Below are 27667 nucleotides of genomic sequence, written 5' to 3'. Positions count from 1 at the left end.
TGAGAGAGAAAGGGACTGAGGAGAAAAGGAATGACAGAATGAAAGGAGACTATTTGGCTGAGAGAACTGAGAAAGAATCTTCCTCTCCAATAAAAACAAATTAAGAAATGAAAAATTAATGGCTTAAAAGGACAACAGTACAATGTGAAATATTCAAAAGGATAGCATTCTTTGAAGCATTTAGTAAGTAGTTCATATACATATAGACAGGTTTCTAATACAGCATGTTTTCAATATCATACTTTTTTTCTTTCAATTCAACATTTTTTTTTACAAGTACAATAATAAAAAATGATAGACAACACCACGTACGACTCACTTGTTAAGTTTATGGCAACGCTTCTTTTGAATGCATTTAGCATCTCTTGATCCATATCTTAAGTGTCATTGAGAAATGAACCTATTGAAGTACTCAGGATATACTGACTCCTCGTTCCACAGTAAAGGTGGGGACTCCCAGTCCCAGTCATTCCAAAAACCCTCTAGATTCCAAAAGGTTTTGGTAATGCTCGTTAGAATTTTGTCAGCCAAATGTGACTTTCTTTTCACATAAAACCCCACCCATATACTGAACAAGGTCCACCACAACGTCAACACTTGGTTTACCTGTCAAGTGACGTCTTCTCCCAATCGACATGGTCAAAGATGGCAGGCATGCATTAGTCAATATTGTGATCTCCTCCTGTCAGGGTTCAATTGTTCTCTCAGCACATTATGAATATTTTGTTTGAAAAATAAGATCATGTCCATTCGATTTTCATGACTACTATCTGTACCGTAAAAACCCCAAGGATGAAAAATAAGAACACTTTTCAAAGGACCAAAAATGGACACTCAAATCCACATTTTCACACACATTCACTCTTATACATTCGCACTTTGAAAGGCAACCAATGTCCATTCTCCATGGCAATAATGTCTTTGTGGCAAGTCGGCCTTGACATTCCAAATGATGTCATTCTGGCACCTCCCTCTCCAGGAATGATAAAATATCCGATGTTTGATAAATGTTAACAAAAATATAAATGGCGATAAATCTATTTCAGTAAATACTGATGCAGATACAAAATAATAATGATAACTAAAATAATGATTATGAAGATTATGATAAAATACTACATGAAGTAGATACATTGCCTCTCCTTTCCAACTATAATGTCAACTTTTCACCCCAACCCTCTCTTATAGTCTTCTGGGTGGGTTGTTCCCAATACTCTGATTCATAACATTTGGACAAAAAAACATGATAGATAAAATGACTAGAGCCATGATGGAAAGAAGAGTTTGAGAGTATTTCCAGAAATGCAAAGTTTGCCTAGAGAGGCTGTTTGTTTCTTTTAAGAGGAAGTTCCTTTCTGTTCCGTCACTCGCAATGTCTCGTTCTGTCCCACTTTGGTCTTCCTTTTTAGTCTTCCTCAGCGTTGCTTTGATCTGTTTTTCTTTTTTTAAAGTAAGGACTTTTTCATTTTTCTTAAATGTTTTAAAGTTCATTCCTGTTCAGAAATGTTTACAATCCTCTTTTTTCTCCGTCATCGTAGTCCACCCGTCAAAAGATGCACGTCCCATCCTGTTTAGGGCTGTTTGCTTCACTGACAATCCTCATCGACCAAACATACCTAAGAAAGGATACAAGAAGCAAGTGTGTATTGACACCAGGGATTACACAACCCTGTGTGTGGTGGAAACAGTGGGCAATCTCCAAATCTCCAAATCTCCAAATCTCCAACAATCTCCAAATATATGATGAGCAGAATACTTTTTAAAAAAACGTTGTGTTACCTTGAAGCTTATGATATGAACAAAAATAATAAGCAGCCCTGGGCTAATAAATATTGGGCTTCATTTTTGACAGACACTTTTTTTGGTTTAACAATTAGCTAATTTGAGGATAATTTGGGGGGATATGAACACAAACAAATAGAACAGGGTGCACAGTCTCATACCAAACAAATAGAACAGGGTGCTCAGTCTCATCCCAAACAAATAGAACAGGGTGCTCAGTCTCATCCCAAACAAATAGAACAGGGTGCTCAGTCTCATCCCAAACAAATAGAACAGGGTGCTCAGTCTCATCCCAAACAAATAGAACAGGGTGCTCAGTCTCATCCCAAACAAATAGAACAGGGTGCTCAGTCTCATCCCAAACAAATAGAACCGGGTGCTCAGTCTCATCCCAAACAAATAGAACAGGGTGCTCAGTCTCATCCCAAACAAATAGAACAGGGTGCTCAGTCTCATCCCAAACAAATAGAACAGGGTGCTCAGTCTCATCCCAAACAAATAGAACAGGGTGCTCAGTCTCATACCAAACAAATAGAACAGGGTGCTCAGTCTCATCCCAAACAAATAGAACAGGGTGCTCAGTCTCATACCAAACAAATAGAACAGGGTGCTCAGTCTCATACCAAACAAATAGAACAGGGTGCTCAGTCTCATCCCAAACAAATAGAACAGGGTGCTCAGTCTCATCCCAAACAAATAGAACAGGGTGCTCAGTCTCATCCCAAACAAATAGAACAGGGTGCTCAGTCTCATCCCAAACAAATAGAACAGGGTGCTCAGTCTCATCCCAAACAAATAGAACAGGGTGCTCAGTCTCATCCCAAACAAATAGAACAGGGTGCTCAGTCTCATCCCAAACAAATAGAACAGGGTGCTCAGTCTCATCCCAAACAAATAGAACAGGGTGCTCAGTCTCATACCAAACAAATAGAACAGGGTGCTCAGTCTCATCCCAAACAAATAGAACAGGGTGCTCAGTCTCATACCAAACAAATAGAACAGGGTGCTCAGTCTCATACCAAACAAATAGAACAGGGTGCTCAGTCTCATACCAAACAAATAGAACAGGGTGCTCAGTCTCATACCAAACAAATAGAACAGGGTGCTCAGTCTCATACCAAACAAATAGAACAGGGTGCTCAGTCTCATACCAAACAAATAGAACAGGGTGCTCAGTCTCATCCCAAACAAATAGAACAGGGTGCTCAGTCTCATCCCAAACAAATAGAACAGGGTGCTCAGTCTCATACCAAACAAATAGAACAGGGTGCTCAGTCTCATCCCAAACAAATAGAACAGGGTGCTCAGTCTCATACCAAACAAATAGAACAGGGTGCTCAGTCTCATCCCAAACAAATAGAACAGGGTGCTCAGTCTCATACAAAACAAATAGAACAGGGTGCTCAGTCTCATACCAAACAAATAGAACAGGGTGCTCAGTCTCATACCAAACAAATATTTGTCTTTTCAAATTCTTCAGAGTTGTAACATTCATTTCGGTGCCCTCTCGCACGGTCGCACCATTGCCTTTTAAAAACGTACCGATCCTATACTCCTGCGTCTCCTCCTCCTCAGTGTCTCTCTCAGCCTCTCTCAGACTGCTCAAGGTACACAGATTTAGCTGGCTGGCTGCTCTGGGGAAACTGCAGAATATAAGAGGGGGTGGGGGAGGCGCAAAGGAGAGAAGGTAATTCAAGTGGTAATTAGTTTCTTAACTATAGTGGCAGAATTGAGTTTCTTAACTATAGTGGCAGAATTGAGTTTCTTAACTATAGTGGCAGAATTGAGTTTCTTAACTATAGTTGCAGAATTGAGTTTCTTAACTATAGTTGCAGAATTGAGTTTCTTAACTATAGTTGCAGAATTGAGTTTCTTAACTATAGTTGCAGAATTGAGTTTCTTAACTATAGTTGCAGAATTGAGTTTCTTAACTATAGTGGCAGAATTGAGTTTCTTAACTATAGTGGCAGAATTGAGTTTCTTAACTATAGTTGCAGAATTGAGTTTCTTAACTATAGTTGCAGAATTGAGTTTCTTAACTATAGTTGCAGAATTGAGTTTCTTAACTATAGTTGCAGAATTGAGTTTCTTAATAACTATAGTGGCACATGAGATAAAGGACTTTAAAATATATTAACACAATGAAGAGTCACAAATATTTGGTTTCCCTAAGAATGATATAATATAATATAATGATATAATAACCAACCTCTCCTTTTTTACCTTGTGCTTCGGACATCGTAGTGAAAAGTTATCTTCATTCAGAGAGCAGTCTGAGGAGAGGTGAAGGAAAAGTGATACAAATGACATAACCATCAACTCAGAAAATTATAACACTCAAAATAATTGGGTACTATTGCAGTTACAGTGGGCAGCGGTAGGTAAGGTTTAGGACACAGCATATGAGTCATGACATTTAACATTCGGTATTAAGGAAATGTTTTGCTGCTCTTACCTGCATCCATGGCACACGGGTAGTGATATCTCAGTGTGCAGCCTTTGCTGTAACAGCCGAGGGTTGAGCCAACCATTTCACAATATGAGCAGACCTGAAGACAGACAGACATAACATAGAGAATAACAGAAGACAGTGAAAAAAAACTATTAAAACGTATAACTGTGGACGTCTGAGAACTGCTTTAGGTATATTGAGCTGAAAAGAATATCTATATATAGTAACTCAAATCATTACATTGTAAACTGTATAGACGTCAACAACAAAAAGATGACTCACTGTGTCTCTGGCACCATCTAGTGCCTCCTGTAGGCCATACAGTCTTCCATTGACCAGGTAAACCCCACTAGTCCAGACCATGCATGCCTCATGCACCCACAGCTCCTCTGGGTCCATAGGCATCTGAGGAAGTTGGGCCAGCTGTGCCAAAGGCCCAAGGGAGTCTAAGGTTGGGGGAGGGGGCTGGAATGGCAATGAGGCTTTGCTGTTGGATGGCACCATTCTTGGGGAATTCTCACTGGATTTCTGTCTCCTTTTAAATCTCGGGTGCGACGTCAGCTTTCTGTGTTGTGGCCTTTGTTGAGTGTCTTCTGTCTGCTGTTGCTGGCATGGTTGGTTTTGCTGACTGTGGGTGGGCTCATTCTGAAGTTCAGGTTGTTTCCTTAGCTCAGTAATTGGTTTTAACTCTGGAGGCATGTCCCAATTAAGAACTGTTGTCTTGTTGGTGGTGGTTTTAGCAAGTTTGCTGGCCAGATAAAGCATCTCCCCTCCACCTGCTGGAGAGGCAGTGCCAACAGCAGTGGCAGGGGAAGTTGTACTTGTCTCTTGACTGAACATGCAATCACTATAAGTTGAGGATTTGATCATTGGCACATCTTGCAGTTCAGGGCCCTGGGTGGTCAACACATTTGAAATGGCGTCTAGATTTTGCACATTTCTACTCATCCCAGTAGTTAAAAGACTCTGTCGAATCTGTGGTTGATTCTTGGGAAGCCTCGTAGCATATTCAGGAGGGTAGTAAGGTCCATAGAGATCCCCAAGGTTTTTGTAATTGGCCCATTTCTGGCACAGGCAGCAGAGAAGACGGCCAGAATGAATGGATTCAGTAATCACAGGGCCTGGTAGAAGGTACTCAGATGAAGGTAGAACCTTTCCTGCCTGGAGGGCAGAGTCTACATCCTCCAGTTCCCTCTTCTCTTTGACCCTCTCAATTTCTCCGTCTCTCCTAGGCAGTTGAGACAAAAGAGCTGAGGTCAAAAGAGCTTCAATACCACTACTGCTTGCTTTCCCTCCAACCGCTCCACGCTCTCCCTTCATCTTTTCCTCTTCACCATTCACAATTGTGCACACGGCTCCTATCTCAGCTACTTTCCTCTCCACATGTATGTATGGAGCAAAGGCACACTTGCTATTATCAGGAAAAACTCTGCTGTTTTCAAAATGTTCCCCTGCTCTTGTAGCCGCTTCCAGGTCATCTTTGGCCGCCGCTGCTGCTACTCCTCTTCTTCTCCTCCTCTGCCTGCCTCTTGATCCCACTACCTCACTTTCATCTTTCACCCCCCCTTGTTTCTGGCAGACTGATATCACCTCCGGCTCTGGCTGAGTGTCCTCACTTTCAGCATCCACTTTTACTGCTTGGGTCAAGACTGGTGGAATCTCAGGAGGAGTCATTTTCTGATCAGTTGGAGGAGTGACTGATGGGGCAGAGGCTGTAGTGCTAGGGCTTGGGGCTACCTGTGGGCTAACAGTTGCAGGAGAATGAATGGGTGGGCCAGACAGAGCACTTGGGCTTGCATTCTGTGCCTGGGCCTGGGTGGCTTGAGCACGTTTTTGCTTATTCACACTTCCAACAGGCCTTCCCTTCTTCTTGCCTGATGGGAAATAGCCTTTGGGTACAGAATTGTCTGATTGTTTGGAATCTTGTGGTGACCCTGTCATTGACAAAGATGACCTTGGAGAAGTTTGATGCGGCTGTCTTATTAAGTGCCCTTGAGCCTGACTGTGGTGTGGTGGGGTGGTTCCATAATAGTCACTGCTACTGTAATCATCAAATCCAATCCCAGTTTCTTCAAGTTTTTGTCTCAGAAGGTTAGCAGCAGATTGTTCACCTCTTCGAGTCTCAAGTTGCTGGTAAGTATTAGTGAAATGTTGAATATCAGACAAGGCAGATGAAGAAGGTGGGGGGGAGCCCTGTACTGGACAAGGTAGTGGTGGAGGTGGGGGTAAGGGCCCTAACAAGGTGAAGTCAGCCGGCATCTCTTTATCTCTATCACCAGTACTAGATGCTGCAGTCCCTAACCCAAAGTCAAAGTCTGGCTGCAAAGGTCTTGTAACAGTTCCTGTGGTGCCGCGTTTAAGAACTTGTGATGTCTGGTGAGGATCACAGGGGTATGCGGTGGGAGGTAACGGTCCAGTCTCATCAACCCCTCTGTAGGGCATAATGTCACTTAATGAGAGACTTTCATCGAGATAAGGTAAACATTCCTCTTCGTCCTGTGTGTCAGTAAACTGTGACATTTCATTGTGAGAAAATCCAGCAAAATCATTTGAGTCAACATCGGTATGGCCGCTGTTAGTAGATTTCTTCACATTTGGTGTAATTTTCTGAACAATAGCCTCCAGTTTCAAACCTCTCCCTTTTCTTGGAGGCAGACTCTTCTTACCCTGAACAGGTGAGGAGGATTGTGAATAAGTGCTTTGTCCAGGTGTGGGACAAGGAGTGTTAGGCGAACCAAGTGTAGTTATATCTGAACTGGATGAGTCATCGTCATTTTGGAGGCTGGATTCAGAGTAGGTCAAAGGTGAGTGATATGAACTAGGGGCACTCCTTTGCTGTGATACATCCTGATGCTGCCTCTTGGCTGGGATAGGGGAAATGAAAGAACGAACTCTCCTCCTCAACATTAACGGATTAGTGTCCCCAGAACCCCCAGTTCTATTTGATCGATGGCTCTGTGGCATCACAGAATTGACATTGCCACCAATACTGGGACCAACTGTTTTCATGGAATTAGGTGTTGGATGGAGTGATTTAAAGATTTCTTCTGTAACCACTTGGGAGACAGGTGATTCAAGAATGTTGGAGACTGGTGGAGCTGTTGGAACCAATTGGGGGGCAACAGACCCAAGAGGAGCAGCAGGAGGTGGCTGTTGACTTCTCTGGTAAGGATCCCCCTCCAACATCCCCACACTCTCTCTACCAGAGTGTGTTGACTCCCACATTTTCATGTCATAGTAAGTGTTCTGATGAGGAACTTGCTGTTTAGCAAACGGTTGGCGATTGTGCAAAATGTCAGTTGGAGACTGCATCCTTTGTCTCTGCTCTGAATGACTGAGTTTATGTCTACCTGGAGAAGTACTGGACTGCATCAGATCCTTGGTGGGTCTATTAATGGTAGCTGCCCAATCAAGCCTGTCATCCAAGTCATGAGCATGGAGGTGAGTATACATTTGTAATTTGTTTGCAGATTGTGGGTTTTGTAAATGAACTTGGGGTGAGTGGTAGGGATTGTGAAAATGGGGGTTACGTGGCATCATATTGCCCTCTCTTGTATCACCAAACCTGGAACGAGGAAAGCCACTGGCATGCCCTGCAGATAAATCTACACCATGTGGGTATGACTGATGTCTTGATGGTGGAGACAGAGAGTTGGTGGTAGAGGGATAGTGAGAGGTTTGCTGCAGATGTTGAGAGGGCATGGTGGTGGTCAAATCAATCTTACCTCTTCTAAGAGGCTCTGCATTCATAACCACAGATGGGTGTAAAGCCTTGTTATTATGCTCAACATCAGTTTCCTTGGTTGTAAGACCACTATGATGGACAGCCTCTGCAGTCTCCTTTGATGCTACCTTCACACCAACCTCTTTTTCATCTCCTAACTCCTTACTGTTCCCTAGATCATTTGTTGATGGCAGTTGGATGACAGAGGCACCAATTGGACTTTTTTCCCGCTCTCTTTCACGTTCCCCATCCCTTTCTGGTGTACAGCGGCGATTGGGACAAACATCACATATGACAGAGCGGCGCTCTTTAGATGGAGGTAAAAGGGAAGACGTCAACATTTGAGACTCAATTTGACCTATGGTTCCAACACTGCCCGCTAGCGGCTCTGTTTTCTGCAATAGGAGTTCCTGTACAGCTGATGATGAGCTGGGCAGACCTGAAGGGGGTTTCCTGTGAGGTAACGAGTAGTCGGCTAAATTGATGTGTTTTGGTGGAGGTCCAGACAAGAACTCTGTAGACTGTGGCATATGGGTCAGGTGACGCTGCGGTGTTGCCATTTTATTTTTCTCTGTAGAAGCACTGTGAGATCCCTTAGTATCTACTCCTTCAGACCTCAAGGAGGATTGAGGTGATTCCGGTACAATATCCGATCCAGGCCCCTGGCGCTGATTTAGTTGAAGAGGCTTTCCAGGGCTGGTCATTCGGGAGGGGTGGGAATTGACCTCTCCAACTCCAGTTTGGGTTCTCATACTTTCAGCCATGCCATAAGGATGCCTGGTTTGGTACTGTTGCCGAGTCATATTTTGAGCCTGGAGATGGGCAGTTAGTGCCTGTTCAGATCGCCCATAGCGCCGGTCTAAGTGATAACCCTGTAGAACCTCCTGCAAGAGGCTTGGAAATGGATGCTGGAGTTGAGAATTATCATCATGTCCTCTTGCTCCTGATCCTTCTCTTCTCCTCACTGATCCCTCAACTGTAGTACCCGCAACATCCTTGGTGTGTTCAGGGGCATAACTGGGCTTTGGCTGATGGAAGCCTTGATACCTTGAATTTGATCCTGTTACACTCCCTGGACTAGGTCTCCCTCGGTTCTTCAAACCCATGGCAGCACCATGTGGTGACTCTTGGTAACCATATTTTTGAGGACCTGAGGGATGATTTTGAGGGACAGACCGCCCAAAGTTAGATTTCTGGGGAACTTCATGATGAGAGGAATATAGACTCAAATCCATTCCTTCCTCCCCATTATGACGACTAGACTCTCTAAAGAAGCTGTCTGAATGTTTCTCCTCTATGCAGTTGTCTTGTGCACATGTAGCTTTTTCTGGACGATTTACCTCACAACGAGTTGACACAATAACACCCACTCCACCAGCATTTGTCTGTTCCTCAATATTTTGATCTTGATTGGAGTTGTCCAAATCTCGTGTCTTACATCGTTTTCCGTCCTTCTCATCCCCCTTTTTGTTACGGAAGGAAGATCGATCCAATTTATTTTCTTTGTCCTGCCCATCTTGTCGCATGTGTCCCTCTCGGGTCTGCTCTCTCGGGTCTGCACCAAGGGTGCCTTTTTCAATCATCCCTCCACTTTCTTCTTTAATTCCTTCATATTTAATTTCCCTTGTTTTCCTAAGCCCATTTTTAGTATTCACATCAGTGGCACCAGGCTCAGAAACACAGTTTGCGTGGAACTGAGGAGCAGGAGAGGGAATGGGGCATGAGGGAGTAGAGGAAACAGGAGGGCGAGAATGTACACTTGGACCAGGCTCAGCAGATTGAGGAGCAGAGGAGGGAGATGACAATGAAGGTGTCCGGGTTTCAGTTGTCTTTCTTTCAGAAACATCTGATGGATTCAGAGATTGTTTTGTAGAAGATTCCGTTAACATCCTCTTCCCTTGTGAACCCTGATCACTCTTTCCAGTATGGGATTGGTTTTTACTTGAACCCATTGATATCTGACTCTGAGATGGAGGAGGATAGTAGCCAGTTGGTTCTGATCCACTGCTTGTGCCACTCATCTGCCGCATTCTAGATTTCCCCCCCTCAGAAATCTGCTCATCGCGTTCCTCTTTGGCCCTTGATGATACTCTTTCGGACACCAGAAAGGAATCTTCATCACCTCCAGCCTCCGAGATAGCACCTTCACCACCACCAATCCCACTGCTTGAGGCAGCACTGACACTTCGACTCCTTGGTTGAGTAGAAGGAATGGCTTGTAATGCCTGCAGCATTTGACTTTGTCCATCTTTCCCCCTTCTATGTGACATTAATGTGTCAGTGAGAAGCATATGTTGCACTGTATTGGGTAAATTCGCTACCTGTGATGTCAACGCATTTAGACTGTTCAAGCCAGGATCTTGCATGAGTTTGTCAAGAGGAGAAGATGAATAGACAGACGATGATGACCCTTCTTCATGTGATCCTTTTCCTGTACCTGCAGCCATTCTGCTTCGGTTTGAGACTAAGTGACCACCTCCAGCGCTTGTATTCAGACCAGTAGCTTTGTTACTGCCATTGCTGCCACAACTACTGATGCTGCTGTTGGAGTTGGGTGTGGGACTCAACTGAGGCAAAGTCTGCAATAAGCGACCACGGCAACCACGAGGATTTGGGGGAGGAGGATGTGATGGAACATGTGGGGGACATAAAGGGTTCCCATGACCTTCTGAGACACCCATCAATGGGGAAGGTGAGGAGCTACAACTGGGAGACTGCACTGCAGAGGCAGCTGGAGAGGGGTTAGATATTGGGCTGAAGTTTTGGTTAATCTGGCCCTGTTGGGGTTGAGAGTGCATTGGTGATTTGGAGATTTCTTGACACGGTTGTTGAGGCATTCCGGGATTGGTGGATTGGTGATGTTTAGAGTATACAGAACCTGGTGGAGGGGCATGATGCTGCATTTTGAGAGAGTTGTAACCTACTCCTAAATTGTGCTGAGAATTGCGGTCCTGGAGGGTGGCTTGTTTGTGGAGTGGATGAGTTTGTGGGGAGTATGAGGGGTAACTTGAAGAGTGGTAACTCTGTGTAACATTCTCCAGTGATCCAACATTGTTTGTTGTAGCTGAACTTGAAATTGAGTTTGAATTAGAGTTCATATTTGGAGAGCTGTTGACTTTAGGTTCAAATCCACCACCACTGCTGGCCCCATCATGATATCTCTGTGGTGGGGAGCTGTACATTCCTGATGACCCTGTGGATGCACTACCCTGTGGGGAGTAGTGTGAGAACTGTGGAGGCATTCTGTGTCCAGAGATGGGATAAGTCCTATGCTGCTGTCCATGTTGCAGAGCTTGATGGGAGGGGTAATTCTGTCCATGTTGGCGGTGCTGCATCTGAGGCCCTGATGCTGGCTGCATTGCAGGGTTCTGACCCATTTTGTACTGATGGGAGGGGGAAAATGCTCCAGCACCACTGCTGCCACTGCTACTACCACCTGAGCCGGCCGTCGAACCATAGTCCAAAGGATAGGGAGACATCATCCCGGAGGAGCTAGTTCCAGCTTGTCTGTACTGCTGAGGTATATGTCCATCCATATTTGAGTACCCAAAACCTGCCCCATATGCCATACCTCCTCTTCTATGTCTGTCCTTTCCACCCATTGCAAAATAATAATCCATTGTTTCCTTTTGGTAAGGGTTGCTACTACTGCCACTGTGAATATTACCGTGTGATGATTCCCCAGCTCTGTTTCTTGCATCATAAGCAAGCATATGGCCAGCCTGACTAGGGTGGTGGTGCCCTCGATGGAGTAGGTGTCGACTGTGACTTTGAGGGTTTAGGGGTGTTTGCTGTTGCATCCCAGTGTAGTCGTCTGTCATCCTTGGGGATATCTGGGGATCTGTTGATGGTGGTGGGTAAGAGGGGCCACCTCCACCTCTACTAGTAAATCCAGGAGGAAGAGCTGGAGGTGCTGGACTGTTGGGGAAATTCTGCATGTTTTGATGAATTTTTACAAATTGTTTGAGGGAATGTTTTTTGTTCTGTAATGGCAGTTACTGTGTCAGTTGACTTCGTAGGCTTGCAGTTAAAGTTTTATCACAAATGTTTTATCACACTTGTAGCAGCAATCGAAGATGAAGCAAATACTGAGGCTTGAGCAGAAAATGACCAGTAATTTTCAATTAGATGCGACTAAAGAACTTCTGAAATCTGCTGATAATGTAAAGTAACTCCATTATAGGTGCAATAGTTGGAGAGTTGAGTTCAAATTACAACTAAAGATCCGTTTTTCTGTACTAAATGTAGTAGCGATTTCAAAGTTAAAAGGATATGATACAGATGTTGCAGTTTGGCACTAAATGTGAATATATCAAGTGCAAGAGAGACAACAGCACTTGAAATAATAGGCAACAGCACTTTCCACTGTATAAGAGCACAGGCAAACAGAGTTAAGATACAATTGCAGTGGGATTCAATGGTGTCCCATGTGCAAAAACTTTTCAAGAGTAACCGAGTCACTGCCTTTTAGACTGCTGGACTGCCATTGCAGAAATTATTCAGTTCTGGCTGGAGTAGCATATGTGAAACAAGAATTCTTCCCTCGTGTAGGTTTGCATGTATTTGACTAGTACCTGTGTAGAAACATCCTTAGAAATGCTTAACTGTACTTTCATCCAATAAATGTCTCAAACCAAAAGGGGGGAAAAGATCCACTGACATTTGTGTGTTCTTGTAGAGATTAATACTTTTTGAAATTCTCTTTTTTTTTTTGTCATTCCCTTAGATTTGTTGACGTATGTAGTTGGATTGTAGAAAAGTCTTTGGTCCCCAGTTTCCCCAACTTTAGTTCTTCTTCACCAGTGTTTATCTTGGTGCTCTTCTATATCTCCAACATGTTTCTGTCTTACCTCATTTCCTTTTTCTTTCAATCATTATTCAAATTGAACGTCTCCCACACCAATGTCCAAAAGTAAGGTTTCCATTTAATCAGCTTCTTCTTGTTTTTCTTTTGCAGTTTCTCTCCAGTATTTCCATCCATGCGAGTCCATCTCTCTTCAGTTGTTTACAGGAGCTCTGTGGAAATCTGAAAGAACAGAAAAAGAAACTAAAATAACTGTGTGCCACAACGACCACATAGCCTATACTGTACATAGGATATTACATCCAAAGATTCTGTGTGGGTTTTTGCTGACAAAGTAAGTATAGTGTGTTTGTTGTTAACCATTGCATAACCCCTTACTCTTTCTCACAGTGTTCCTTAACTTATACCACATGGTCTATTTTAGTATTGTACTAACTGTAGGTCTTACTGTACAAATAGTCACATACAGTGGGGCAAAAAAGTATTTAGTCAGCCACCAATTGTGCAAGTTCTCCCACTTAAAAAGATGAGAGGCCTGTAATTTTAATCATAGGTACACTTCAACTATGACAGACAAAATGAGAAAAGTAAATCCAGAAAATTACATTGTAGTATTTTTAATTCATTTATTTGCAAATTATGGTGGAAAATAAGTATTTGGTCAATAACAAAAGTTTATATCAATACTTTGTTATATACCCTTTGTTGGCAATGACAGAGGTCAAACGTTTTCTGTAAGTCTTCACAAGGTTTTCACACACAGTTGCTGGTATTTTTGCCCATTCCTCCATGCAGATCTCCTCTAGAGCAGTGATGTTTTGGGGCTGTTGCTGGGCAACACGGACTTTCAACTCCCTCCAAAGATTTTCTATGGGGTTGAGATCTCGAGACTGGCTAGGCCACTCCAGGACCTTGAAATGCTTCTTGCGAAGCCACTCCTTCGTTGCCCGGGCGGTGTGTTTAGGATCATTGTCATGCTGAAAGACCCAGACACGTTTCATCTTCAATGCCCTTGCTGATGGAAGGAGGTTTTCACTCAAAATCTCACGATACATGGCCCCATTCATTCTTTCCTTTACACGGATCAGTCGTCCTGGTCCCTTTGCAGAGAAACAGCCCCAAAGCATGATGTTTCCACCCCCATGCTTCACAGTAGGTATGGTGTTCTTTGGATGCAACTCAGCATTCTTTGTCCTCCAAACACAACGAGTTGAGTTTTTACCAAAAAGTTATATTTTGGTTTCATCTGACCATATGACATTCTCCCAATCTTCTTCTGGATCATCCAAATGCTCTCTAGCAAACTTCAGACGGGCCTGGACATGTACTGGCTTAAGCAGGGGGACACGTCTGGCACTGCAGGATTTGAGTCACTGGCGGCGTAGTGTGTTACTGATGGTAGGCTTTGTTACTTTGGTCCCAGCTCTCTGCAGGTCATTCACTAGGTCCCCCCGTGTGGTTCTGGGACTTTTGCTCCCACGGGGTGAGATCTTGCGTGGAGCCCCAGATCGAGGGAGATTATCAGTGGTCTTGTATGTCTTCCATTTCCTAATACTTGCTCTCACAGTTGATTTCTTCAAACCAAGCTGCTTACCTATTGCAGATTCAGTCTTCCCAGCCTGGTGCAGGTCTACAATTTTGTTTCTGGTGTCCTTTGACAGCTCTTTGGTCTTGGCCATAGTGGAGTTTGGAGTGTGACTGTTTGAGGTTGTGGACAGGTGTCTTTTATACTGATAACAAGTTCAAACAGGTGCCATTAATACAAGTAACGAGTGGAGGACAGAGGAGCCTCTAAAAGAAGAAGTTACAGGTCTGTGAGAGCCAGAAATCTTGCTTGTTTGTAGGTGACCAAATACTTATTTTCCACCATAATTTGCAAATAAATGTATAAAAAATCCTACAATGTGATTTTCTGGATTTCTTTTCTCATTTTGTCTGTCATAGTTGAAGTGTACCTATGATGACAATTACAGGCCTCTCATCTTTTTAAGTGGGAGAACTTGTACAATTGGTGGCTGACTAAATACTTTTTTTGCCCCACTGTATAATCTGCAATACAATGAATCAGGAGTCAACGTGTCCAACTTTATAACATCATACTGTAATTACACTATAGGCCCACTTGCCGATGTAACTACCATGTAAATAAATACAAGTATTAGGGCACTAGCTGTAAAGTGGTATCAAACTAAAATGTGCAAAACCACAACTATATGATTTTGAGGGGCAACATTTGTCCAGACGTCAACGGCGACAATATAGCGTATTTGTATTGTGTGTGTCAACTGCCACGTTTGTTCAATTCCTGATAACACATTTAACTCAAACATCCATCCAACGAAAGGCACTAGAGTAGAGGGTAAATCACTTTTTGACCACATCCTTTTTGATTTAAACAAAACTTTCCATACATGTTTGCCCATGGAATAAGTGGTCATGAAGTTACTTTTTGGACTTGAATGCCAAAACATTCAGGAGATAGAGGTGATCAAATTTGACCCATTTTGCATCCCCCAACACAACCAAGAGACATTAGGTTAGGGACGATACCAGTTTTTTAGTACCGCAGCAAGGGGGAAAAAAACACAAAGTGAATTTAACAGCCCTAATGTTGGAAACAAACATCCTTATGTTGTCATCCAGAGTCACATGTTTTTATTTTCCAAGCTATAGCACACAATATTTGACATACAACAGGTTTTTAAAGGAGCGAAGAGTTTTGCAATATTGCGATACTGGTATCGTCCCGGCCCTATGAGACATCCATGTCTTTATCACTGGAAATGATCAACGGTTGAGTTTGATATCATTTTAAAAGCTTACAAACAGGGTTGTCTAACTATTTTATAATTTCTTGGAGAAAGAAAAACTAAATGAATTATTATTTGTTGATGCTTAGACCCCACTTTACATCATCTGAAGTTTGTGTGTTGTGCCCGCCAATGGTTGAGACACAACATGCTATTGAATACAGAGTGGGTGTCATTTAAAGCATAGAAATGTAATTCATAGAATGACTTATCCCTTCAAGACCACTGTAATTTAACTGGTACACCATTGAAATTGAAATTACATTTGTACTTCTAATTACTACCACAAAGATGGCCGCTAGTCCACCCACCGGCAAATGTCAACTTAACTGGTCATGTATATTCTATTATCTATATTTCTATGCTTTTAATAGGTTTCCTATGGAGGATTGACAGTGTTATTTAAACCAACTTATATTCCCATTCAAGTCAACATTCTCTAATGTGTGGACCTCCAACCATGTTTGTGGTACCATTTGAAAGTCAAAATGTCTATTTTTTTTAATACATTTATCAGACAAAACATGACAGCCACCCTGTATTCAAGAGCATGTTGTGTCTCAACACCAAAACCTCAGATGATAATTAGAGAAATCAATCAATTATTTTAAAAACTGTTTGACAAGCCTGTTTGTAAGCTTTTAAATATCAATCTCAAAACATGTATCGTTTCCAGTGAAAGCAAAATAGGTCAACTTTGACCACATTTAATGACATTTTATTTAACCTTTATTTACCTTTGACCACATTTATCTCTTGAATGTTTTGCCATTCAGGTCTAAAATGTCATTTTCTGAGCAGTTCTACAATTGGAAAATATGTATGAAAGGTTTCGTTCAAATCAAAAGGGGTGCTGTCAAAAAGTGATTGAATTCAAATGTATTTACCCAGAGGCCAAGCAGCATGAAGTCAAAACAATGGCACAATAATGTCAAGATCACAATGAATCCATGTAGGCCTGGATTGTACATGATTACAAATCATCTTATAAAGCTGTGGTAAACCAGCCATGTGGTTTCTTATCACATCACTAAATGAATAAAACAGGTGAGGTATAGCTCAACGTAAATGTATTTAACAGCTTTCTGAGGCATTCAATCAACAGGGACTCTAATTATGCGGTGACGCCACTTTGATGGGGTCATCATTCATGAGGGGCCAATGTAACACGTCTATTGTCTGTTTTAAATAAACACTGTAAAGTGCTTAATTGACCAATTGCTTGCAGCCAACTTCTGTAGTCTTTTGTAAAAGTGTAATTTGTATAGCCAAGGCCTTGAACCTTAGTCACTGTTCTAGCCATCTACCACCTGGTACTCTACCCTGCAACTTAGAGACTGCTGCCCTATGTACAGTCATTGAACAATGGTCACTTTAATAATGTTTACATACTGTTTTACTCACTTTATATGTACAGTGCCTTCAGAAAGTATTCACACCCTTTGACTTTTTCCACATTTTGTTGTGTTACAGACTGAATTTCAAAGTGATTAAATTGAGATTGACATTATGGGGTGTTGTGTGTAGGCCAAAGTGGAATTATGTTTTTAGAGATTTTTTACAAATTAATTAAAAATGAAAAGCTGTAATGTCTTGAGTAAATAACTATTCAACCCCTTTGTTATGGCAAGCCTAATTAAGTTCTGAAGTAATTGTTTGCTTAACAAGTCACATTATGAGTTGCATGGACTCATTCACTATGTGCAATAATAGTGTTTAAGATATATTTTTTTATGCCTACCCCATCTCTGTACCCCACACATACATTATCTGTAAGGTCCCTCAGTCTAGCAGCAAATTTCAAATACAGATTTAACCACAAAGACTGGGAGGTTTTCCAATGCCCCGCAAAGAATACAAATATTGCAAAACATGCATCCTACTTGCAGTAAGGCACTAAAGTAAAACCGCAAAAAAAAGTGTCAAAGAAATGAACTTCCTGAATACAACATGTTATGTTTGGGGCAAATCTAAAAACAACACATCACTCTTCATATTTCCAAGCATGGTGGTTAGCTGCATCATGTTGTGGGTATGCTTGTCATTGGCAAGGACTAGGGAGTTTGAGGGTATAAAAATAAACGGAATAGAGATACGGACAGGTAAAATCCTAGAAGAAAACCTGGTTCAGTCTGCTTTCCAACGGACACTGGGAGACAAATTCACCTTTCAGCAGGACAATAACCTAAAACACAAGGCCAAATATACACTGGAGTTGCTTACCAAGACAACATTGAATGTTTCTGAGTGGCCATGTCGCAGTTTTGACTTAAATCGTCTTGAAAATCTATGGCAAGACTTGTAAATTGCTGTCTAGCAATGATCAACAACCAACTTGACAGAGCTTGAAGAATATTATAAAGAACAATGTGCAAATATTGTACAATTTCTTGTTAACAAACTATAGTTTTGGCAAGTCGGTTAGGACATCTACTTTGTGCATGACAAGTAATATTTCCAACAATTGTTTACAGACAGATTATTTCACTGTATCTCCAGTGAGTCAGAAGTTAACACACACTAAGTTGACTGTGCCTTTAAACTGCTTGGAAAAATACAGAAAATTATGTCATGGCTTTAGAAGCTTCTGATAGGCTATTAACATCATTTGAGTCAATTGGAGGTGTACCTGTGGATGCATTTCAAGGCCAACCTTCAAACTCAGTGCCTCTTTGCTTGACATCATGGGAAAATCAAAAGAAATCAGCCAAGACCTCAGGAAAATAAAATGTAGACCTTCACAAGTCTGGTTCATCCTTGGGAGCCATTTCCAAATGCATGAAGATACCACGTTCATCTGTACAAACAACTGAAGTATCGGGACCACGCGGCCATCATACAACTCAGGAAGGAGACGCATTCTGTCTCCTAGAGATGAACGTACTTTGGTGCGAAAAGTGCAAATCAATCCCAGTACAACAGCAAAAGACCGTGTGAAGATGCTGGTGGAAACAGGTACAAAAGTATCTATATTGACAGTAAAACAAGTCCTAATATTGACATAACCTGAAAGGCCGCTCAGCATGGAAGAAGCCACTGCTCCAAAACCGCCGTAAAAAAGCCTAAATATGGTTTGCAACTGCACAAGGGGACAAAGATCGTACTTTTTGGAGAAATGTCCTCTGGTCTGATGAAACAAAAATAGAACTGTTTGGCCATAATGACCATCGTTATGTTTGGAGGAAAAAGGGGGATGCTTGCAAGCCGAAGAGCACCATCCCAACCTTGAAGCAAGGGGGTGGCACCATCATGTTGTGGGGGTGCTTTGCTGCAGGAGGGACTTGTGCACGTCACAAAATAGATGGCATCATGAGGAAGGAAAATTATGTGGATACATTGAAGCAACATCTCAAGACATCAGCCAGGAAGTTCAAGTTTGGTCGGAAATGGGTATTCCAAATGGACAATGACCCCAAGCATACTTCCAAAGTTGTGGCAAATGGCTTAAGGACAACAAAGTCAAGGTATTGGAGTGGCCATCACAAAGCACTGACCTGAATCCTATAGAAAAATGTGTGGGCAGAACTGAAAAGGCGCATGCGAGCAAGGTGGCCTACAAACCTGACTCAGTTACACCAGCTCTGACAGGAGGAATGGGCCAAAATTCGCACAACTTATTGTGGGAAGCTTGTGGAAGGCTATCTGAAATGTTTGACCCAAGTTAAACAATTTAAAGGCAATGTCACCAAATACTAATTGAGTATATGTAAACTTCTGACCCACGGGGAATGTGATGAAATATATAAATGCTGAAATAAATAATTCTCTCTACTATTATTCTGACATTTCACATTCTTAAAATAAAGTGATGATCCTAACTGACCTAAGACAGGGATTTTTTTACTCTGATTAAATGTCAGGAATTGTGAAAAACTGAGTTTAAATGTATTTGGCTAAGGTGTCTATAAAGTTCAACTGTGTAATATATATATATATATATATATATATATAAATAAATATACACACACACAGTGCTGTGAAAAGGTATTTGCCTCCTTCCTGATTTCTTTGCACATTTATCACACTTAAATGTTTCAGATCATCAAAACAAATTGTAATATTACACAAACATAACCCAAGTAAACACAAAATGCCGTTTTTAAGTGATAATTTTATTTATTAAGGGAAAAAAGCTTTCCGAACCTTCATGTTACAAAGTAATTGCCCCCCCCTGTTAATTAAATTAATAAATGTTTTACCTTTATTTAACTAGGCAAGTCAGTTAAGAACAAATTCTTATTTTCAATGACGGCCTAGGAACAGTGGGTTAACTGCCTGTTAACTGCCTGGCAGAACAACAGACTTGTACCTTGTCAGCTGGGGTATTTGAACTTGCAACCTTTCGGTTACTAGTCCAACGCTCTAACCACTAGGCTACCCTGCCGCCCCAATCATGAATTAACTGTGGTTAATCACATTTTTTGGAAAGCTGAGTTCAATTTCACTAGCCACACCTAGGCCTGATTACTGCCAGACCTATTGAATCAAGAAATCACTTAAATAAAACCTGTCTGACAAAGTGAAGTAGGCCAAAAGATCATGCCGCGATCCAAAGAAATTCAGGAACAGATGTGAAACAAAGTAATTGACATCTATCAGTCTGGAAAGGGTTACAAAGCCATTTCTAAAGCTTTGGGACTCCAGCGAACCACGGTGAGAGCCATTATCCACAAATGGAGAACATTTGGAACACTGGTGAACCTTCCCAGGAGTGGCCAGCCTACCAAAATTACTCCAAGAGGGCAGCGACGACTCATCCAAGAGGTCACAAAAGAACCCACAACCACATCTAAAGAACTGCAGGCCTCACTTGCCTCAGTTAAGGTCAGTGTTCATGACTCAACTATAAGAAAGAGACTGGGCAAAAATGTCATCCATGGCAGAGTTCCAAGGCGAAAACCACTGCTGACCAAAAATAACAAAGGCTCGTCTCACTTTTGGCAACAAAAAAAACATCTTGATGATCCCCAAGACCTTTGGTAAAATATTCTGTGGACTGACGAGACAAAAGTTGAACTCTTTGGAAGGTGTGCGTCCCGTTACATCTGGCGTAAAAGTAACACAGCATTTCAGAAAAAGAACATCATACCAACAGTCAATTATGGTGGTGGTAGTGTGATGGTCTGGGGCTGCTTTGCTGCTTCAGGACCTGGGCGACTTACTGTGATTGATGGCACCATGAATTCTGCTCGCTACCAAAAAAAATCCTGAAGGAGAATGTCCGGCCATCAGTTTGTGACCTCAAGCTGAAGCGCACTTGGGTTCTGAAGCAGGACAATGATCCAAAACACACCAGCGAGTCCACCTCTGAATGGCTTAAAAAAAAAAAAGTGAAGGTTGGAGTGGCCTAGTCAAAGTCGGGCCTTGAATCCGATTGAGATGCTGTGGCGTGACCTTAAAGGTGGTTCATGCTCGAAAACCCTCCAATGTTGCTGAATTAAAACAATTCTGCAAAGAAGAGTGGGCCAAAATTCCTCCACAGCGATGTGAAAGACTCATTGCCAGTTATCGCATAGGGCCATGAAGGTTCGGATAGCTTTTCTCCCTTAATAAATAAAATCATCACTTAACTGCATTTTGTGTTTACTTGGGTTATCTTTGTGTAATATTTAAATTTGTTTGATCATCTGAAACATTTAAGTGTGACAAATGTGCAAAAACATTAATCAGGAAGGAGGAAAATACTTTTTTCACAGCACTGTATATGCTGGAAACGGCAGATTTTTAATGGAATATCTACATAGGCGTACAGAGGCCCATTATGAGCAACCATCACTCCTGTGTTCCAGTGGCACGTTGTGTTAGCTAATCAAAGTTGATCATTTTAAAAGGCTAATTGATCATTAGAAAACCCTTTGCAATTATGTTAGCACAGCTGAAAACTGTGGTTCTGATGAAAGAAGCAATAAAACTGGCCTTCTTTAGACTAGTTGAGCATCTGGAGCATCAGCATTTGTGGGATCGATCACAGGCTCAAAATGGCAAGAAACAAAAAGACCATTCTTCTGGAACTTGTCTGTCTATTCTTGTTCTGAGAAATGAAGGCTATTCCATGCGAGAAATTGCCCTTCACAGAACAGCAAAAACGGTCTCTAACCAGAATAGAAAGAGGAGTGGGAGGCCCCAGTGCACAACTGAGCAAGAAGTACATTAGTGTCTAGTTTGAGAAACAGACGCCTCACAAGTCCTCAACTGGCAGCTTCATTAAATAGTACCCGCAAAACACAAATCTCAATAGTGAAGAGGCGACTCCGGGATGCTGGCCTTCTAGGCAGAGTTGTAAAGAAAAAGCCATATTTCAGACTGGCCAATAAAAAGAAAAGATTAAGATGGGCAAAATAGCACAGACACTGGACAAAGGATCTCTGGTTAGAAGACCCCCCCTTTGTTCAGGGACACATTATTCCATTTCTGTAAGTCACATGTCTGTTGAACTTATTCAGCTTATGTCTCAGTTGTTGAATCTGGTTATGTTCATACAAATAGTTAAGTTTGCTGGAAATAAACACAGTTGACAGTGAGAGGACATTTCTTTTTTTGCTGAGTTTATGTACAGTACAAGTCAAAGGTTTGGACACACCTACTCATTAAAAGGTTTTCCTTTATTTTTTCTATTTTCTACATTGTAGAAAAACATTGAAGACATCAAAACTATGAAATAACACATATGGAATCATGTAGTAACCAAAAAAGTGTTAAGCAAGTCCAAATATTTTTTATTAGATTCTTTAAAGTAGCCACCCTTTGCCTTGATGACGGCCTTGCACACACTTGGTATTCTCTCAACCAGCTACATGAGGTCACCTGGAAGGCATTTCAATTAACAGGTGTGCCTTGTTAAAAGTACAATTATGGAATTTCTTTCCTTCTTAATGTGTTTGAGCCAATCAATTGTGTTGTGACAAGGTAGGGTTGGTATACAGAAGACAGCCCTATTTGGTAAAAGTCCATATTATGGCAAGAACAGCTCAAATAAGCAAAGAGAAACGACAATCCATCATTACTTTAAGACATGAAGGTCAGTCAATACGTAACATTTCAATAACTTTTAAAGTTTCTTCAAGTGCAGTCGCAAAAACAATCAAGCGCTATGATGAAACTGGCTCTCATGAGGACCGCCACAGGAAAGGAAGAACCAGAGTTACCTCTGCTGCATAGGATATGTTAATTAGAGTTACCAGCCTCAGAAATTGCAGTCCAAATAAATGCTTCACAGAGTTCAAGTAACCATCCCATCTAGTTTGTGCTTAGTGGAACTATCATTTGTTTTCCAACAGGACAATGACCCAACACACCCCCAGACTGTGTAAGGGCTATTTGACCAAGAAGGAGAGTGATGGAGTGCCGCATCAGATGACCTGGCCTCCACAATCACTCGACCTCAACCCAATTGAGATGGTTTGGGATAAGTTGGACCCCAGAGTGAAGGAAAAGCAGCCAACAAGTGCTCAGCATATGTGGGAACACAGTTGGGAAAGCATTCCAGGTGAAGCTGGTTAAGAGAATGCAAAGAGTATGCAAAGCTGTCATCAAGGCAAAGGTTGGCTACTTTGAAGAATCTAATATATATTTTGATTTGTTGAACACTTTTTTGGTTACTACATGATTCCATGTGTTATTTCATAGTTTTGATGTCCTCACTATTATTCTACAATGTAGAAAATAGTTTAAAAAATTAAGAAAAACCCTTGAATGAGTAGGTGTGTCCAAACTTTTGACTGGTACTGTATATGTATTTATATTCCATTCTCTGACATTGCTCCTTCTGATATTTCTGAATTTCTTTATTTGTGTTTTTCTGGATTTTGTGTGCATTTTTATAGATTTTTTTTTTTACTGCTATATATTAAACACTGCTGGATTTCTCTGCACCTGCAAATCTGTTAATATGACCAATAATATTTTATTTGAATGACAATTGGCAGGTTTCAATCGTGACAGTTAAATTATATTTTCCATGTCAGTTTATTACTACATCCAGTAGCCTAATAGGTTTGGGGTTGAATACTTTTGGACCAATATTACTCCGTTTTATTGACTGTAATTAAAATGTTGATGGTGGGGACGTGATAATAAATTAATTATGGTATAAAATGTCATTAATTGAATGCTAGCTACAACATGACAGTTTATGAAGAAACAACAGCCGATTCGATTAGAGACAAATGACGCTTTTATTGACACCACAGTGCTGTCACACCAGGTGTTAAACGTAACCACTGACCTCACGCACTGTAAACAAGTTGTCTGTAGAGTTATAGGCCAGGACAGAAGTAGTGATGAACCACGTCCTCTACTAAACCAATGCCATCCATGGCACATAGCTAGATATTATGATGAAGCTAGCAAAAACTGTGGATAGTGAATAACATTGAATAGGACGCTAAATGTTTAATATCAGCTAGCCATTTGAGCACACACTGTATTTTATTTCGTTAGCTACGTTAGTTGCAGACCAAACTATGCGCGAGCAGCTACTAGAATCTAGATAGTAGTTTCATGTTGACGTTAGTTGTAGCTAATATTAGCTAGCTAGCACGTTTAACGTTAGCTTCATGCATCACAATTAGTGGGTGCTGCTGGACTAGCTAGGCTATAGAACCCCATTTGCGTCATTGCAAATTGTGTTAGAGTTATTTTGTTGCAATTTAGCTACGTTAGCTATCCTGATAAAATAGATTTGTGCACAACGAACACAATTAGCTAGCTAACTAGCAATGTTATCTACCTGGTCTGTCCAATAATCATAATAGGACGAGGAGGCAAGCAGCTTACAAAAAGAGGGTGATTAGGTGCAGATGTTAGATATACAGCAGTGGTAGGTGGGTAAGCATATATAACGCTGAATAAAGCGGATGCTGCTGAAGACACTATTCCCCCCAACATGTAATTTCCCCTTACTAAACGCAGAGAAAAACAAAACAGAGACACTCTTTCAATGCATACGTTACCTGGGAACGCTTAAGGCCCCTCGAAGAGTAAAAGGTTGTTTTGTGACACTCCCGCTGCTCTGGCAGGAAACCCCGGTCTTGAGTCGACTGCTCCGCCGCTTTTCCCTCACCCTCTGTCGTCTTGACAACCCCGACCAGCGGCGGTGAGTCGGGGGCCCCGTCACAATCAAATCCCGGGCCTTTCCTCCAATTTTCCCTTTCTTTTGTCCTCACCTCCACAAATTATGAGAGCACAATCGGGGTGCCTGTAGGTCCCGTAACCAGTGAGGTCCATACACTCCCTCCCCTCTTGTTCCCTCTCCTTTCCCTCTTTCACACACTGTTTAGGTGAAGCCACCTAGCTCGAGCTCAAATTAAACGCATTGCCAGTGTCACCGCACTAACTGTACAACTAATAACTATACATCTCAAGTGCCTATTTCCATGATACGTACATCGTATAAAAGCATGCATCTATCCGTAGACCTATTCGTTTTCCTGTTACTGTTTTTTTTTGCTACTGAAAGACCGCCTTGAAAATGCATACACTCATATTCCTGCACCCCCTCCCTCCTCTCTTCTCATCTCTTCACATCACATCCCTCCATCTCCCCTGCTTTCCCAATATTTTCTACTTAATGATTTTTAATATATATATATATATACACTGAGCGCAAAAGCTGACTGTTTTGAATCACTGCATTTTGTTATCTTTGCTCTGGGGTTGAGTCTTTCAATCAGTCTCTTTGTTCTTATTTCATCCAAGTGCATGATTACTGAATTCACTACAAAGGAACCCATAAAGAGACGTGACAGTGGTTGAACGGTGTTAAGAAAATGGGTTTAATAAAGATACAGACAGCATACTGGTTGATGTGGTCTTTAAAATCTCTGATGTTTAGGGATTACGCCTGACATTCAGTAGCTGCAGCCTACCTTAGCTACAGCACACTGACAACCCAACACATAACATAGAGCCCTTCTCAACTGACTCCTGACTTGTGAAATGTCTCATTAAATTACCCTACTGCAAGGAATACTGTGCACTGAAATTAAAGCAATGAAAGCCTAGGCTATTGAATACCTGATTAGATGTATCACATTGTGATTAGGAAACCATGTTATCATGTACAATGACAGAGGTTCTAAACAATATTGTTTCCCTATTTAATGTGTGTTGTCGCTGAGTGCTTATCTCCTCTCAAGTACAGGCAGTGAATGCAGTGCAGACCCACTCACTCTCTCCTAGTCATAATGGCTTGGCCTATGGCCCCCATCCACACTGCTGCACTTTTAATGTACTGCAGTGTACACACACTCATTCACCGATCTGTTATTTTCTGTCTCTATTTCTAAACAACACCGTTCAATTATTTTGTTCCCATGCAGATACCCGTCTATTTCTATCATGGTTACCATAGCAACTGCATCACAGAACCCTAACTATGGAAAATGTGTCTATGCCGGTTACACATGCACACACTTACCAGTAAATGTAGGCCTATACATACCTACATACACAGTATGAACACGCATACACTCACAAATACAGTATCAGTAGTCCTGACATGCATAGAAGCAGCGTAGCACTCAAACATGCTCTATGCTTAGTCACACTGAGAGAATTTAGAGGTGAAAAGAGCGGCATCAACAAGGACCGATATCCATCCAATATACATACAGGAAACATAGGCACTGATATAAGTGAATGTAAGATAATGTATCGCAGGCAATGTTATTGTTGTGTCCCTGTTCGACTGTGCTGTCTTTGTCCATTCTCTGTAACATTGTTGACTCTAAAACAAATGATTATCAAATCCTTTTCATACATTAAGTTGCATCTATGCCCGTGTAGGAACACTTGAATTGCTCCAGTAACAGCAAAGACTCAAGACATGCACTCGACCGACCTGAGGTGGTTTTGTCGAAAAGGTCTAATATATGAAAAGCAAGTGTTCAGGATGCCAATCAAATCACTGAATGAGCCATTAACAACCCAGTTGGAGCACAGTTCTAAACCCTGAACTCACGCAGGGAGGAACACTGGCTAAGTACCTGTACTGGATGCCTTTCTTTATACTGTAGCCTACACATTTCAAAAGACCTCTTTTAACCATCACATTTCCCAATGTATTCAAATGTATAATATTACTAGAATCACATCATCAACTATAAAGCGCCACTTATTTTTGATCAGAAAAACAAAAAACTCAAATCCAACCAAAGAGTCAAAGGTCCAGACAGGCAAATGTTGAAGTTACAAAAGGCCTTGATATACTGGGCATATATCATATAAAAAAAAGCAATGTGTTTCAGCATAGAGTCTTCATTAAGGTACCACACAGGGTATTTATTTATACCTGCAGGGCTCCCGAAACTTTTCACCAATGACTTCTGCTTTTTGTACTTTCTCTGTGAGGATATTGTAGTCTGGTCAAAGGTTGTCACTGTCCAGTAGAATGATCTCTCTGTATAGAAATGCTGTAGGCAGGTGGGTGTAGTTCACAGCAGTGGAGGCTGCCGAGGGGAGGACGGCTCATAATAACGGAACGGAGAAAATGGAATGGCGCCAAACACATGGAAACCATGGAAACCATGTGTTTGATGTTGTTGATACCTTTCCACTTATTCCTCTCCCGCCTCTCCAACGTGCCCATCCTCCCCAATTAAGGCTCCAGACGTTTATCTTCACAAATGAAGTAGTTTGAAGGAATGCATCAGAAGAGACATGTAAGACACCACCTTACAGCTTGTCTGATGACATCCGATTGCTATGGCAACCAACTACCAGTGCACCGCACGCATGGCCTGCAATGTGCATTTTCTATGATGACCACATGGAGTCAGAGTTATACCAGACAAATGCAACATGCTAATCAAAAAACACTAGAGCGTCACAGCGGCATGCAAAATATGAGGAATTTGCAAGTGTTAACCCTTTTTAATATTAATCCAACAAGGCCTTTGACGTGTGTGCTTGTATGCCATGCGTCTACAGTTCTACATATATCTACAGTTCTACATGCATCTACAGTTCTACATATATCTACAGTTTACTGGCGTTTGCTCTTTACTGGTGTAGTGTCTGTGTCCTACAATATTACAATTGGTGCAATTATAATAGACATTGAATCATTAGAACGGGTTGATCTGATACCTTTCTAT

At 41.6% G+C, this 27667-nt stretch overlaps 1 protein-coding gene across 2 annotated transcripts; it reads right to left on the bottom strand.

Moving 5' to 3' along the window:
* Nucleotides 1–148: 148 nt before the first annotated feature.
* On the bottom strand, nt 149–25045 carry LOC127914504 (transcription factor 20-like). 2 transcript variants are annotated; one of them, XM_052491117.1, is made up of 6 exons: nt 24524–25045; nt 4517–12984; nt 4238–4331; nt 3992–4055; nt 3325–3425; nt 149–1616 (listed from the first exon to the last, which is right to left on the bottom strand). In XM_052491117.1, the coding sequence occupies exons 2-6, from the start codon at nt 11894–11896 to the stop codon at nt 1600–1602; spliced, it is 7656 nt and encodes a 2551-aa protein (XP_052347077.1). In that variant the 5' UTR covers nt 11897–12984; nt 24524–25045; the 3' UTR covers nt 149–1599. The 2 variants fall into 2 exon arrangements, with proteins under 2 accessions (XP_052347077.1, XP_052347078.1); XM_052491118.1 differs by having other exon boundaries at nt 4006–4055.
* Nucleotides 25046–27667: the final 2622 nt, after the last annotated feature.

Source organism: Oncorhynchus keta, chromosome 32, assembly GCF_023373465.1.
Source record: "Oncorhynchus keta strain PuntledgeMale-10-30-2019 chromosome 32, Oket_V2, whole genome shotgun sequence".
In the NCBI taxonomy this organism is placed as follows: domain Eukaryota; kingdom Metazoa; phylum Chordata; class Actinopteri; order Salmoniformes; family Salmonidae; genus Oncorhynchus; species Oncorhynchus keta.
The sequence above is the reverse complement of the archived record's forward strand: the minus strand, read 5'-3'. Positions and strand labels throughout refer to the sequence as shown.